At 38.0% G+C, this 15,817-nt stretch overlaps 1 protein-coding gene across 1 annotated transcript in view; it reads left to right on the forward strand.

Annotated features, from left to right (window-relative positions):
- The window catches only part of GABRG3 (gamma-aminobutyric acid type A receptor subunit gamma3), a 727,352-nt gene that overhangs the window by 62,532 nt on the left and 649,003 nt on the right, over nucleotides 1-15,817 (forward strand). The window contains exon 3 of the mRNA XM_075590563.1: nucleotides 20-87. Coding sequence (XP_075446678.1) covers nucleotides 20-87 — 68 coding nt within the window. The remainder of the gene's footprint in view (nucleotides 1-19; nucleotides 88-15,817) is intronic.

Here is a 15,817-nt window from a genome sequence, read left to right on the forward strand (position 1 = left end):
TATTTGCTTCTTTCCACAGTTAAACCAACAGTTATTGATGTGGACATTTATGTCAACAGCATTGGGCCAGTGTCTTCAATAAATATGGTAAGACTTTTGCTAATAATAATGCATCCTAATTCCTGATCTGAGCATCAATACTGTTTTTTATTTATGTTAAATGAAACGTGATAACATTTCTGATTACCGGATTGTAAATAATTGAATTCTTTTACCATTTTTTTTTCTGGGATGCTGGTTTTCTCCATATGAATGTGTCATACATATAGATTGAGCTCTATGCATTATGTAAAAGATTGCATTTTGTTGCAGTTCATATTTGTTTCTTCAGTACTTGCAGTTGCGTCAGATGTAAGGAGCTTGTTAAGTCGTTCATTAGCCAGTGAGTTTATTCCAATGACTGATAAAACGCCACATAGAGAAGTGCAACATGTAAATAAAATATTATACAATAAAACAGTCTAAACTCTTCTATCAAGTAATATGTGATTAAAAAGTATGTTAACATTTAATAGCAGTTATCACTGTGAATTCAGCTGGGCTCTGCTAGCTGGCTGGACTTGCTTGGCTCAACGTGTTTCACTGCATACCGCAGCTTCCTCAGTATGCAGTGAAACACGTTGAGCCAAGCAAGTCCAGCCAGCTAGCAGAGCCCAGCTGAATTCACAGTCTGGTAGTCTGACTATCTGCTGCATCCACGGAGGCATAGCTGCGGTCCGGTGATCCTCTCCCCCTTCGATCTACCCGCTCCTACCGGAAGTCGTCAACTCCAGGCCAGGAAGTGACGACAGACGCCATCCATCCGACACCGGATGAGGGGGCACCCTCGTGGAGGGTTAGTGAGTGGAGTGGAGGACTTTTTTCATCTGCCGAGCCGTTAATCTACTGCCTAAAGAAACCCCTATGTGAATGTGCTCATTTAATATATTGTGAGTACATTTCTTACACATTTCTCTGATAAAATCTGGTGTTATCTGGTAAAACACTATTGTTTCCCTTCATCTCTGTATGATTGCATATGACTGATTGGGAGCTGATGCCGATGTGAAAACATCATCCTGCCTGCCACCAGCCCTTACTGATGTATGCTATTGTATGCTGCGGTCCTAAGCTGAGGTGCCCAAAGACCCATCTTTAAAAACAAACCTGCTATTTTGAATCTTACATTTTGTAAGTAGGTTATCTACAAGAGCCAAGTTTCACAGTTTGACCCCAAATTTTTTATAATACTGCACCATGATTATTTTTGTATTTTTTTTCTGGGTGTTCCTGAGGAATACTGCTCCCTTCCTGCCCTGGATCCTAATTTGATCCTACCAGAGCTACTTTTATCACCTCCAGACTTGCCTTATAAGGGATCACAATGTTAAGACTAGAGACATCCATGCTCACCATAATGATGACCCTATTGATCCTTGGTGCCTCCTGTAACCGTTCAAAAAAATCATAAGTATCCTGAATATAGGACTTTGAGGTAGTAACAATAGGTTGTACGAATTTGAGGGTGAATTAAGATGTTTAAATAGCATTCAGATAATGTTCTTGTAGGATTGTATATGAAATTGTAAATGCACTGTTTATTATTAATAAAGCATTTCTTTTTTCAAATATCTATTTATGCTTTTTCAACTACATACCAGGGTAAAACACAGAATAATTCCTTCTATACCAGGGTACGGTACACTATATCCTCTTCCTAACCATATGCTTTATACTATATATTATTAACCCACTATTGGATTACCACAGAAGAATTATATATATATATATATATATATCCCCTCTTATTATGAACATAACCTATTTCATTAGCTGTTTGCATTTTAGAAACTTTTAGAGATTAATTAACAGTGCTATAGCCATTCTTGTGGGGTAAAAGCCATCACTTGTTTCCAGATTTAGAACCTATGTGCTCCATGTTTTTCTTCTTCTGTTCTCCTCTCATAATGATGACCTTTGTATTGTTACTGCACCAAGGTTAATATTTCATATTTAATTCTGTCTCTGTAAAATTATATGTTTCGATGCTCTGTCATGCCTACTTCCTTTTTCGCAAACTATATATTTTTTCCGCTTGCCTTTCAGTAATTTAAAGACACACTCTACTCTGCTCAACAGTGTTCATCAATTTTAAGAACTAGTAGAGAAAAATACAGGAGGAAAAACAGTTGTGCTCAATCTCCACTGTTCTATAATGTCATGCTTTAGATAAACTTTAAATAGACTCATGAAAAGTTTTGTAATAATGTCTTGCATGTGGGATAGTCAGCAGCTCCATAAATAAGATGGAAGCTACCCACGTGTGTTTATGCATTAATGTGTGTTTATTAAAGTATGTGTGTTTATTAATTAATGTATGTGTGTTTCACAAATATTAATGATTTCAAAGGACAACAATAATAATAATAATAGCAAACCATTTTGACCTAGTGTCAAAAAAGGTTACTACTATAGTTGCCTTCTTACAAATACTTGACATTTAGTATTTATTCTTCTCATAAAACTAAAAGAAGTGAAGGTTTGTAAATAAATAGAATACATCTTTTCATGGTACAATCATACTTTAATCACAGTATACATCTTAATTTAATTGTACTTTAAATTGTTTTTACATTTACATTAACCTTTTAATGTAATTGTATTTTTTATCAGAATTCTCCTACTCTACTTTAGAGATCCAAAATAAAATGTTTAATATGGTGATATGCAATATATCAAAGCACATTTAAGATGTTTTTCCATGCTCCAAATCCTCAGAGATGACAATGTAACTTAAACTAAAATATATGTATTTTAAGGCCCACATCTGAATGTACTTCAGGATTTCCTTTGCTTTATAACAGTGACAACACAGTAAATTGGTGATACGATTTATGATTAAAACCCCTGCAAGCTACTAATTGATCTCCTGTGACTATGAGTACCAGAAGATCTGGCTTGAGTTCATTACTGCAGAATCTCCATGTAACCTTGAACATGTCACTGTGCTTCAGGTGCCAAATAAGTCTACAAGCCAGCATTGGATTCACAGCTACTGTGTTGTTCTGGCAGGCCTATATAAAAAATCAATAACAAATGTGAAACATCTTGAACAACAATCTATATGGTGATTTGCTGTATTGTGACTCAGGAAGGATGAGACACTTTGGATACATTCCAACATCCATTCTCATCCATTTTTAGAGGGGCATCATGAGTTTTCTTACAGTATGTTCTGGCATGAGGAGGACTTACTGTAGGAACAGTAACATAACTATTCTAAAATTTACAGCACTTTTGGTTCTCACAAGGAAAAACTATTCTTTCTTACAACCCAAATGTCTTCACAAGAGGGAAAACTGCTGCTTTAGGCAAAAATGAAATAATATAGTTTATTTAGAATTCCATCAAGTCTACCACCTACAGTATATTGCACTGGTTCTACTGGTTGATTACCTTCTTATTTGCGTCAAAGTAATTAGATAGATAGAAGGCACTCCAATATGTCAAAAAGTATTTGAAGATACATGCACTAATAAAGGGGGAGCATGTGGCAGAACCCCAATTATCATCAAAGAAAGAGTTTAGACAAAGGGGAATAAAGTTGGTTTTATGTAATGAACCCAATAAAACTGACTATCCTCACCTGTGACTACACTCTTCTTTTGCTATGTATATGTATATATCATTATCTTCTGTCCTTGTTGGTCCCCTGCTGGATGAAGGCCTCCCTAATTATCTTCCAGTTACTGTGGTTGCATGCCTCTTCTCCACATTGCTCCAACAAATGTTCTGATTTCGTCCCCCATCTTACTTTTGTTTGTCGTTTTTGTCTTTTAAATTTCTTTGGAATCCAGTTGAGTAACATCTTTGTCCGATTATGGTCAGTTCATGCGATACAGTATGTCTGACCCACTGCCATTTCAATTTCTTCAACCTGGTGATGATGTCACAGACTTTTGTTTGTTTTTGAACCAATTAAATATTTTCCCTGTCTCTTCGGGTAATACCCAACATATATTTTGCCATACTTTTTTGTGTTGTATTGTGTGAAGCTTCAGAATTATCTTTGCATTTAGGGTCCAATTTCACATCTATACCTGAGCACGTACAGAATAGACAGGTACGAAAAATGTACTCTTAAGGCACAGCGGAAGGTTCAGAAATGGTATAGAGAAACCTCGCTCAGCCTAAATATTAGAGATAGTAATGGAGGTCCCAAGACATACTTAGGAACAATTGAAGTGTACCGAATAGATACACAGGGAGGGGAAAATCCAACATGTGGTGCACACCAATGATAAGTAAATGTTTGACTTTAGATAGATTAGTAGAAAGTACAACTTAAGCTTTATTGTATCAGAGTTCCAGGATAAGTGTGTATCATAAAATAGTGTATGTTTTGCAACAAATGAAATTATACATTAAAGTACTATTATAATACAGTGACATAATGAAATATAATAATACAAGTTCATCATAGTGATCAAGTCTGTCTATGCTGCTGGTCTTAATTACTCAGCAGGACAGTGCATATGTCAGTTGTAGTGACAGAAAATTATATTAATCACCTTACTTTGCTGGAATAATTTCAGGTTAAAAAACATATAAGTTATCATTTTATCTCATGGAACTAGTGTACTCACTGTCGAACACAGCAGAAATGAACACTATGGTGAATACTGATAAAGATGCTCAATAAGTAGTTGGTAAATTAGTTACTTGCTTCATACTGTACACACCAATGTGCTAGCGGTGAAGATGCACGCTGTGGTGAAAGCTACTTAAGAGGCTCTGTGAGAAGTGTATCAATTTAAAAAAGACACATTTATCCGTTTTGTTGCCTGTTTATCACCAAATGCTTAAAAATAGCATTGTAAATTAGAGGCCTTTTGATTTCCCCCCCTGATTTTTATGGTTGGTCGCGCTGGAGTCATGGTGTGGGTCCTTTTTTTTTTTTTTCATCTGTGTGTGCGGAATCCCAGCGACCAGACTACCACAGTGACAATGCCTAGAGGCGGCGGGGCATTGGGGGTAGTTGCCCCGGGATGGTGTTTAGGCCTCCCGGGTGGGTAGCAGGGGTGGGGGTTAACCCCTTAATTACAATACTGGTTAATAACTGCTAAGGTGATTAAGGGGATACAGGTCAGTAGTTAGGTTTTTATTTTACTGTTGGTGCCCACTGAAGACGAGGAGGACGAGGGTGACCGTCATCCTGGCAGTGGTAAGTACAACTTTTATTTACTATATGCTGGCCGGATAATGTTTTTGTTATGTTTTATTGTTTAATGGGCAAATGCACTAGTATCCAGATCTGGATAATAGGGATCCTCCACTTCCATACAGATCACATTCAGCACTCCTGTTGTTCCCCCTATCGCGAACTCCCCTAGATAACAAGGAAAAAGTAATGACTTCCCAGTAGCACTTCAGTTGGCACAATTAAATATGAATATATAATACTGTGGGACTACGTTTTTGAGCTTGCTAAGATTGTGTACTGTATATCTAATTGGAAATTAAAACAATACAAAAATTACCAATTGGCCAATCTGATGGACCAATCTCCATTTCAAATCGATGCCTGAGCCCTGATTTTCTGGATGATCATCTACCCCCTGGCCCTCTACAACACGTCCTTCCCTTTGCTCCCCAGCTGCCCCTCTGCAACACATGCCCTCTCTTCCACACCCTTCTAGCTCCTCCAGATTACATGCCCTCTCTGCCACTTCTACTCCTCCAGATCACATGCTCTGCCTCCTTGCAGCACCCACTCCTCCAAATCATATGCCCTACCTCCTGCTCCTCCACATCACATGCCTTCCAACCCTCCAGCTCCTATGGATCAAATGCCTTCCCTCCGCGCCACTGGATCACATGCCCTCCCTGCCACTCCCCCTCCTACAGATCACATCCTCCTTCCTTCTCCCCTTCCATCCCTCTGAAACACATGCCCACCCTCTGCACCATCTTGTCCCTCTGAAATGTCCATTTTGTATGGATTTAAATGTTTTAATGATTACAATTTAGTCAAAGTACGGCAATTTAATATTTTGTTTGACAGCAATGACTATATTTTATGTGTCATCATTAAATTAGTTTGTTCCATTATCCTGAATGTGCATTGTTAATCACTTTAGTCTAGGAGAACTGTTACTTATGTAGTAAATACTGTAGGTAAGTTTTTTTTTTGTCGAAGTGCATTGCAAATGAGAAGATGAACAACTTGACATGTCGTTATAAGAACAGAAATAAACTTTTCATCCACAGACAGATAGCCATTTAAATCATAGGATGAAAGCAAAAGAATAAAAGTTCACTTGGTTGTTTCTTTATAACTGTCCTTGATCATTATTCTGTGTTTCAATGTAACTTGTTAAAGCATATCCTTTGATAACTTAACAGTATTATATCTGCTGTCACAGTCTCCAAATGAAGTCAATTATTAATTTTTACTAACCTTACAGTATCTGAATCTTTCCTTTTGTTGCCCGTAATATCTTCTCTCCTCTATTCTAAATATTGATTTATTGTGCCCGTTATCGCATGATAATGTTTAACTGCACAAGTTTTATCATGTATTTCACTGTGGCTCCAGTCAAACAAATGGAGATACCTTTTTTGGCTGTTTTCAAGTCAGCTAGTATCTAATGAGTCTGTTGTATTGGTTTGGAGACTGTTAATCTGTGCCCCTTTAATGGCATAGACCAGCGGTGCGCAGACTCGGGGAATTTCTAGGGGAGCGCAGCTGTTACAGTGGCCCTGTGCTATTCCCCTCAGCATTTAAATTAAATGCCGAGGAGGCGTGAGGCCTCTGTAACTCACTTACCTGTTCTCTACCGGTCTTCGGCGATGTGTTGCCATGGCAACATGGGATCAAATGACGCCGCGGGGTCATGTGACATACCATGACCAGCGACGTCATTTGACGCCTAGCTTTTGCAAAGGGGGCGGGGGGGGGGCTTGAACGCTGCGGCTACCGAGCAGGGAGACGCAGCTCAAGAAGTTTGCACACCCCTGGCATAGATAAACAGTGACAAGCAATGCATTTTTAGGTAAATGTTGTTTTTAGTTAATTGTTATGTATTGTATTATACTTTTGGTTCTTATTTTTATTTAATTGTTTTGGATTTGTGGTTCTTGGTTTTAGTTAATTGTTTTGGATTTTTTTTTTAGGTTGCCCACTGACTGTCATAGTGACACAGAATGCCTATTTTATATGGGCATGGTGTACCATTGTGTAATACAGTGGTTTATTGGCATTTCTAACTTTAAAAAAAAAAATATGTAATGTGTTTTATTTAGTGGCTTTTTTTTAGCGTGCTCATTTGTCATAGTGGCAAATCTTGCCATATTATGGCTATGGTTTAACACTGTGCCAATCAATGCATAGCGAGGGTGGGGGTAGTTGCCTTGGGGAGGGTGGTAAGGCCTCCTGCATGGGTAGCAGGGGAGGGAGGTTTTCCACCTTAATAACTATAGCGGTTACTACCAGGATCAAGATCGATTGTGTTGTGCAAAAACAGTCTACCCAAATACAACAGTATTTATGTCGACAAAGTTGTACGCAGCTTTGTTGCTAGCTTTCCATCTTACATTCAAGATACTTAAGATACTCTTATTAAACTAAATGTTATCACAGTAACATCAGAAACCTTTTTAGCTAGTCTAGACATCGAGTCTTTAAAGCATCAGACATGAGAATGGACTAAAGATTTGCGCTCTTTTTCTATTCACAAGGAATTGTAGATTTATGGCACATAATAAATTCACTCTGGACTGACTGCCGTTTGTACTTACAGCAGCGGCAGCTTTTATTCGAGTAAAAGCCGCCGGCTGCATGCGTCTGGGAAGCGGGGAGCCGCGGCGCGTGGCGGCGCACTGTGACGTCACAGTAACATGCGCGCCCGGCTTCCCCGTCTTCCCCGGCTTCCGCAGGCTTCCCCGACACCCCTGGAGATCAAATTAAGGTAAGCGGGGGTGCGGGGAAGCAGAGGGGCAGAGCAGAAGCCGGGTTCGGGGTCCGGAAGGGGGGGTAAATTGCGCGCGAAGAGGAGGGGGGGTGCGTGGGGGAAACGCGGCGGCGCGCGTTTATTACTGGCGGCAGCTGGGGTAGATCCCGGCTTGCCGGCGGCATTCAGTGCAATAAAAGATGTCGCTACTGTACACACAACTACTTTACCTTTGGATATTACTACCATTAGTTGCAGGGCATGCTACGGAACACCACTATATATATATATATATTGGCCCAAGCAGCACACGTGTGGTACTAGGTGGCGAGTAGATTTTTTTGTTCGGCGAGTAGATTTTTTGGTGATTTGTCGACCACTGTATATATATATATATATATATATATATATATATATATATATATATATAAATACAGTGGTCGACAAATCACCAAAAAATCTACTTGACGAACAAAAAAATCTACTCGCCACCTAGTACCACACGTGTGCTGCTTGGGCCAATAGGAGCTCGCCACGATGTTAAATCCACTCGCCCGGGACGTGCAAATGTATAGGTTTGTTGAACACTGTATATATATATATATATATATATATATATATATGTCAAAAAGAGTGCTACTGAGCGTGGCCAATGTATACAAACAAAAGACAGGGGTGCCCAATGCTGCATCCAATTGACAAAATATATAAAGTAATAAGTACTAATAAGTAATTACTTATTACTAATAAGTAATAAGTATAAAATAATAAGTATAAAGTTTAAATGTTTTGGTTATACCTTGACGTGGTATGCAGGCTTATGATGCTTTGGCCAAAGGGTTTAACTAAATAACCAACTAAATATTATTATTGAAGTATTTCAACTTTATACTTACTACTTTATATGTTTTGTCAATTGGATGTAGCATTGAGCACCCCGTCTTTTGTTTGCATGATATGGAACAGCCTGTGCACCAACATTTGCTAATCTATACCTGGGCTGCTGGGAGGACATTCATGTCTTCAATTCAGAACTCTCTATGTATACTGACCATATTGATATATGGATAAGGTACATAGATAATTTTCTGATTTCATAGAATGACCCAGAGAGACTTTCGTTAATTTGTTTAACACGTAACAAAAATAATTTCAATCTCAAATTGACAATAGAAATTAGTACGGAAGGGGCATCTCCTCCTGCAAAATCTCGTTTTCATGACAATGTAACATTGCATGATGCTGTGACATCATGATACCATGTCGTGGGAGGAGGGCCAGTAAAACAGATTATGACCGGGCCGATATCTGTCTCCAATCTGCTCTGCTTGTCAAAACCTTTCCAAATTGCGATAATACCAAACAGTTTACTATTTATACATTTATAAATTGTAGGATGGTTAATGTCATCTATCTAATTACATGCACTGTAGCTGTGGTAAAGATATGCTGGAAAGATGACAGGAGGATTTTGGAGCATATGAATTCTATCCAACATGAACTTGACACTGGTCGCTAGACATGTGAACCCTATTCATAATGGCAATATCGACTGCTTAACTTTTTTGGGCATTTATTATCTCAGGTGCCCAACATAGGGAGGAGACACTGATTAAAAATTACGCTGCATTGAGGCCGAATGGAAATACAAATTGTGGACCCGTAGCCCGAATGGCCTCAATGAATGTTTTACCCTTTGTTGATTAAATAGCATTGATGAAACAAGCATTATTAATAGGGTGTTTCTTTTCTTGTTTTATTACCATTTCCAGTATATTTTGACATATAATTTCCTTCATTACCTATCTAATTTATTTGCTATATTTGATTTCATCTACATAATTACTATGCACTAATTAACCTGCATTATATGCTGGCTTGGCAGTGTGTATGCTGACTACTAAATAACCAATACAATGTGGTAACCATGACAACGCACCACTACATATATCCCATACTGACAGCACACCATTTACTCCTGATGAAGCTCCGTAGCTGGAGTGAAACATGCATTGAGCATGTTAGAGTGACGTAGGCGGACGTCATGATGGGTCTGCCGTTAGGGTGTTAGCAGTTGGAAATTTTGAGCACTAGGGCTTTTCAAGTTGGGATTTCAGAGATAGTGGAGTGCCAGAGCAGATTTGATGTTGGGGCCTTTATAAATGATTAATTTATGAGTATTAATAATCATTGTGAGCCCGTATCTGCTAAAGCACACGTGATCCTCTAAGAGGGAAGACATGACAGCTGATATGAGCATACCCTATCTGCCACATACTGTATCTGCTACTACTATAAAGCAGCTTTGTTGCCATTTAGGATTAAAGGCAGCTTTGTTACAGATCTGTGCACAGCACATTTAAAGCTATAGCTGAGACTCTAACTTGTGACTGCATTTTCACTGAGGTTGACAACATTGCAACATCAGTCCATCTTTTCAAAATGGATTAATATTGAGAAGCATTATTGATTTCTGTTTTTTGCAAGTCTACACACAGTTAGGGCACATCATTGTATCCTAGCCCCCTAGCCACTTCATCACAAACAATATAGGAGAGTGACTATACATTTATATAGCACTCCATTAATGATTTGAGGTCACTGCCTTCTAATATTAGAGTGCTACATACTGTCATATTTTTCGTTTTGTCACTGAGCATTGAATTGTTTCTGACATATGAGTCATATGGCTATCCCTACAGCAAATACTCCCACTACCCAAACCTTTTAATTATCAATTGTGTTTTACTGATACGTTTAATAGTCTATATTGTAAATAAATGCTACATTTTGAATGTTGTGCATCAAAGTTAATTTTGTTTAAGAGCATATACTAATTATACTCCTAATCCTAGTTATAGTTCTACTTTTATATATTAAAAGAACGGTGTACAGGAGGCTCAGACAGGAGTATGGGCTGGTTAATGATTTTGTCAAACCCCTCGACAAACTAAAATAAACAGACAGAGTAACAGACATCTGGCCAGTCAGCCATCCTTACTTAACTTGAGATTCAAATTGATGGGATACAGACTTACTTTACATCTATACTTACTATATCTCATATGCACTGACCTTGCCCCTTCCAGACGCACTGACCATAACTCCCTCTTACTGTGTCTGTAAGTTCTGCCACTTACCACTTAGATTGTAAGTTCTTCAGGGCAGGAATCCCTTTACTATTGTTACTTTCATCTATGAAGCGCTTATTCCCACTGTTATATTATTATGTCACGTGTATTACTGCTGTGAAGCGCTATATACCTGAATGGCACTATATAAATAAATAAATAAATAAATAAATAAAGATAAAGGGGAAGGGCAGTGGGAACAGCGCTAATGCTACAAATAAAAATAGTAACACATGGGTGACTAACATAAAATAAAACACACTTTAAATGTTAAAGTGGGGGCTGCCAAGAACAAAGGTTCACACAAACCAATATAGACAATAAAAACAAAAAAAACTGGCGCCTCCAAAAAGAATTACAAATAGTGCCTGACCAAATATAAAGTCCAATATGGCTGAGTGGAAATCCAGAGTAGAATCTTCGATGAAGTCTCATGGAAAGACAAACAAACAAATAGGACAAACACACAAATAAAGAAAAAAGAAAAAGATCATAGTGCAACTAAAAACAACTAAAACAAATAATCACTGATAAGATTAACATGAGAATAATTACAAATTTAATGCAAATGAATTAAAATGAATATAAAAAACAACAAACACTTGATTGTTGGGCTAGAGACACTAATAAAGCGTTGACATCCGGTAGGGATAAAATTGAAACCCTACTTACAGCAAAGCTGCTAGGTATAAGCCCGTAGCACAATGTCCTGGACTGGAACCGGAGCCTGGTAGGTAGTTGGTATTACGCAGCCTCTAGAGATCCACGATGCCGTTAACACACTCACAGATGTCCTGATGTGTGGGGGGTGCCACAGGTGAAGACCTGGACCCGATGCTGCCGAGGGAATCACCGGATAAAGTTATACTATAATAAAATGCTACTGTATTGTCTATTCACATACTGTATTATCGTACCTCTGAAAGAGGAGCCGCTAGATAAAATATTGTAAAGTTATGGTATAATGTAAAGTTATTAGTAATAATGTGCCAAAATAGGTGAATATAGGAGGCGCTAACACCCTAAACAGTGCTTACTAATCAAACAATTAAATTGTGACTTCAAGTGATAATTGTGCAAAAATATTAAGTAAGTGCAAAGAACAATATTAAAGTGTCACCCCCCTGCTTCTACCCTCCGGTGGGGTTGTCTTCACTCTTCCCCAAAACGTAGAATAGTTTTCTCATGATCCATGGGGAGCATGGGGGATAAAAACACACAAAAAGACATTCTAAGTGCAGATGTACAAAAATAATCGGAATAATCCCTAGTGAATCTTGGCTCCTATGTGCAGCCTACTCACAGAAAAATATAGGTTTTCAAGCAGAAATGGCAGTGGATGGATTGTGGACAACAGTATTGCAGAATGGCTCCTTCACTTGAAGAATGCGACCTCAGCAAGAAAAAAGAGTACGCACATAGCACAGATCAGATGATACAAAACATTTTATAAAACTCCTTAAAATTGTACACTTACAGTGTTGCCAAATAAAAACAGCATGTAAGCTATGAATAGCTTGAGTGTGACCACTGGGAGATAAGCTATACGCCACCTCTCACCGCACCACCTCCGTCGGAAGCTCCGGCTGGACCCCACACGGGTACGTTGCAGAACACGCTCCGTCACTGCGTCACTGGTCCCCGGATGTTGACGTCACTTCCGGCTAGGCTGCCGCGGTGCATACAGGGGCACCTTCCTCCACAGTCGCATCACAATCTGGGTGGTACCACTCTACGAGTTTCGCCAATCGACGATTCGGCTTCCTCAGGAGTGTACCTCCCCCTTCCCCATTCAATGTTTATTTGATACTGATCTAATTACAATCAATTATACAATGAAATATAACATACCTAATCGGTGCTATGGCTGTGATGTGACATTTCAGCAAATAAACATAATTAATACATTTATATATATATAATCACCACAATTATTAAGGTTATGGTGGGTAAAAAAAGTGACAAAAACCCTCCACAGTAAAGCATAAAGCAACTGTAAATATTACTATGTGTTCATTTGCATGTCTTAGACAGGTCTGCAACTCTGTCTTTCCCCATTATCGCCCAGCATACAACGCTTCCACTGCAGCAAGGGATTCTGGGAAATGACATGCAAATGAGCACTCAGTGCCACCTTTTGTCTCAAGCTCGTATTACACAAGCAAATCCTCAAGCCAATGCATGCTGTTTTAAACACAGCTTTTAGACAGAGGCTGGGATGAGATGCAAAGCAATTAAACCCACTCACAGACATGTTTCAACCTTGATGGGTATCATCAGTCTGAGGTTGGTTGTAATGGCTAAGCTGGTTTTGAGACTATAGACTAGGTAATCACCACAATTATTAAGGTTATGGTGGGTAAAAAAAATGACAAAATCCCTCCACAGTAAAGCATAAAGCAACTGTAAATATTACTGTATGCTCATTTGCATGTCTTAGACAGGTCTGCAACCCTGTCTTTCCCCATTATCGCCCAGCATACAGCGCTTCTACTGCAGCAAGGGATTCTGGGAAATGACATGCAAATGAGCACTCAGCGCCACCTTTTGTCTCAAGCTCGTATTACACAAGCAAATCCTCAAGCCAATGCATGCTGTTTTAAACACAGCTTTTAGACATATATATATATATATATATATATATATATATATATATATATATATATAATTTGTGATCTTCTAATATGGTATTTAGCCTCCTATGTACCCAGTTATATTCACCAGTTTAAACAATTTCAGCATTTATATATACATCACAGCCATAGCACCAATTAGGTATTTTATATTTCATTGTATAATTGATTGTACACAGAACGAGATACCCCCCAAAGGGGTCAGTGTATACCCCGCACAACACCAGAAAAGGGTATATTAATCAACTATTATAACAAAAAGTTACACTCCACAAACTGGTGTAGGGGTGGTGCTGACTAGGGATAATGGATATTGTGAACAAAGAGAAAGAAGGAAAGCTCCCTAATATGTCACACTAGAGAAACACCCCTGCTGAATTAAAAATAATTTTTATTTAAACTAATTAAAATATGGTTATAGTGGAGTGAACAAAGTACCGAATGTTTAAAACAAATTAAAAATGAATAAACGGAGGTATCGGTGTGCTAGATCTAGACGCTAATTCAGAAGTATTGGTGGCTATTATGCACTATTTTGTTACCACAGTTATGCTATTGAATTAACTGTGGAAATAGCCACTTGATAACTATTGTTTAGTCGTCAGTCATCTGATCCCACATGGATGGAAGTGCTATTATTTCATTATGAGTGTGAGCTCAGTATGTTTATATAAATGATTGTATGTAGGGTAATTGGGTGGACAAATATTAGCTAGATAAATCCATGTACACTTAGACTATAGATATATAGAGTCCACACCCTTGTATACACATATACCCTATATCACCAGACCGACAGGTACATAGATTACTAGCCTGTAGGTCTGTAATGGTGAAACAACCAGCATACATTGGCCACACACTCCTATATGTGAAGTTAAGGCATATAGCTCAAATTCTCCTCAATAGTAGGATTTATCACTATACATGCATGAACATTGGTATCTGTTAAAGTTGGTATCTGATTTCTTAATTATTCTTTCAAAACTAAACATGTCTCACATTTTATTCTTGTCTGTAACTGTTACATACTTCTATAACATATATTATCTCTACTGTTCTTGCAATGTTATAACCCTGTTCATTTAATGTAACCACGTATTGTCACCATAACTCTGTGCCAAGGATATACTTAAAAACGAGCAGTAACTCTCAATACTTCCAGGTAAAACATTTTATAATGAAATAATATATAATTATGGTAAAGTTTTTAAAAACTCTTGAAGATTAAGTGATTTACTCAAACAAGCTACAGATGCAGCGGCCGTTATTTTAAGGCATTGCGGCGCCGTTTTCGTGTGCGCTGCCATACTCCATGCGGCATTAATGCCACCAATCGCTCCAGGCACACGTGTTTATCGCGGTTGCTTTGTTTGAATTTTATTGATTGTGTGCAATTATATGCAATGAAATGAATGAATTGTAATGTGTACAGTACTGTGCTACTGTGCTACTGTGTCAATTTCAGGTGTTTAAAAGCCAGAACACTAAAATGCCATTTTCTGCACTCGTGTGTTAAGGCGGTACGGTTTTTATTTATTTATTTATAAATTGTTTTACCAGGAAGTAATACATTGAGAGTTACCTCTCGTTTTCAAATATGTCCTGGGCACAGAGTTAAGACAAATAATACATGGTTACAAATACAGTTACATAAATGAGCAGGGTATACATTATATACAAGACATTGCATACACAGTTAGAGATAATATATATTATAGGCTTGTGTAACAGTTACAAACCAGATAAAAATGTGAGATAGCCTTAGTTTTGAAAGAACTTAAACTGGTGGTGGATGTGAGAAGTTGGAAGTAATCCCGCGCCATCACATGGGTATTCCGAGGTATAAACCGTGTAATTTCATAAAATTATGGCCGCTGCATCTGTATGCAAAAAAATATAGAGTATAATAAAGAAAAATGAAAATCAACAAGAACATACACTCGCTTTGTGCCAATTCTGCATTTGTAAAGATTTATTGCTGAGATTTTCCAAGCATAAATAGACTAGTTACATTTTTATGTGCAACTGTGGGTAAACAACAATAACATGATTATTTTTAATTGCGTATTATGATTATTAAGGGTGGACACTTTCTCTGGTTATCCTTTTGTCTCTAACA

This window comes from Ascaphus truei, chromosome 3, assembly GCF_040206685.1.
Source record: "Ascaphus truei isolate aAscTru1 chromosome 3, aAscTru1.hap1, whole genome shotgun sequence".
NCBI lineage: Eukaryota > Metazoa > Chordata > Amphibia > Anura > Ascaphidae > Ascaphus > Ascaphus truei.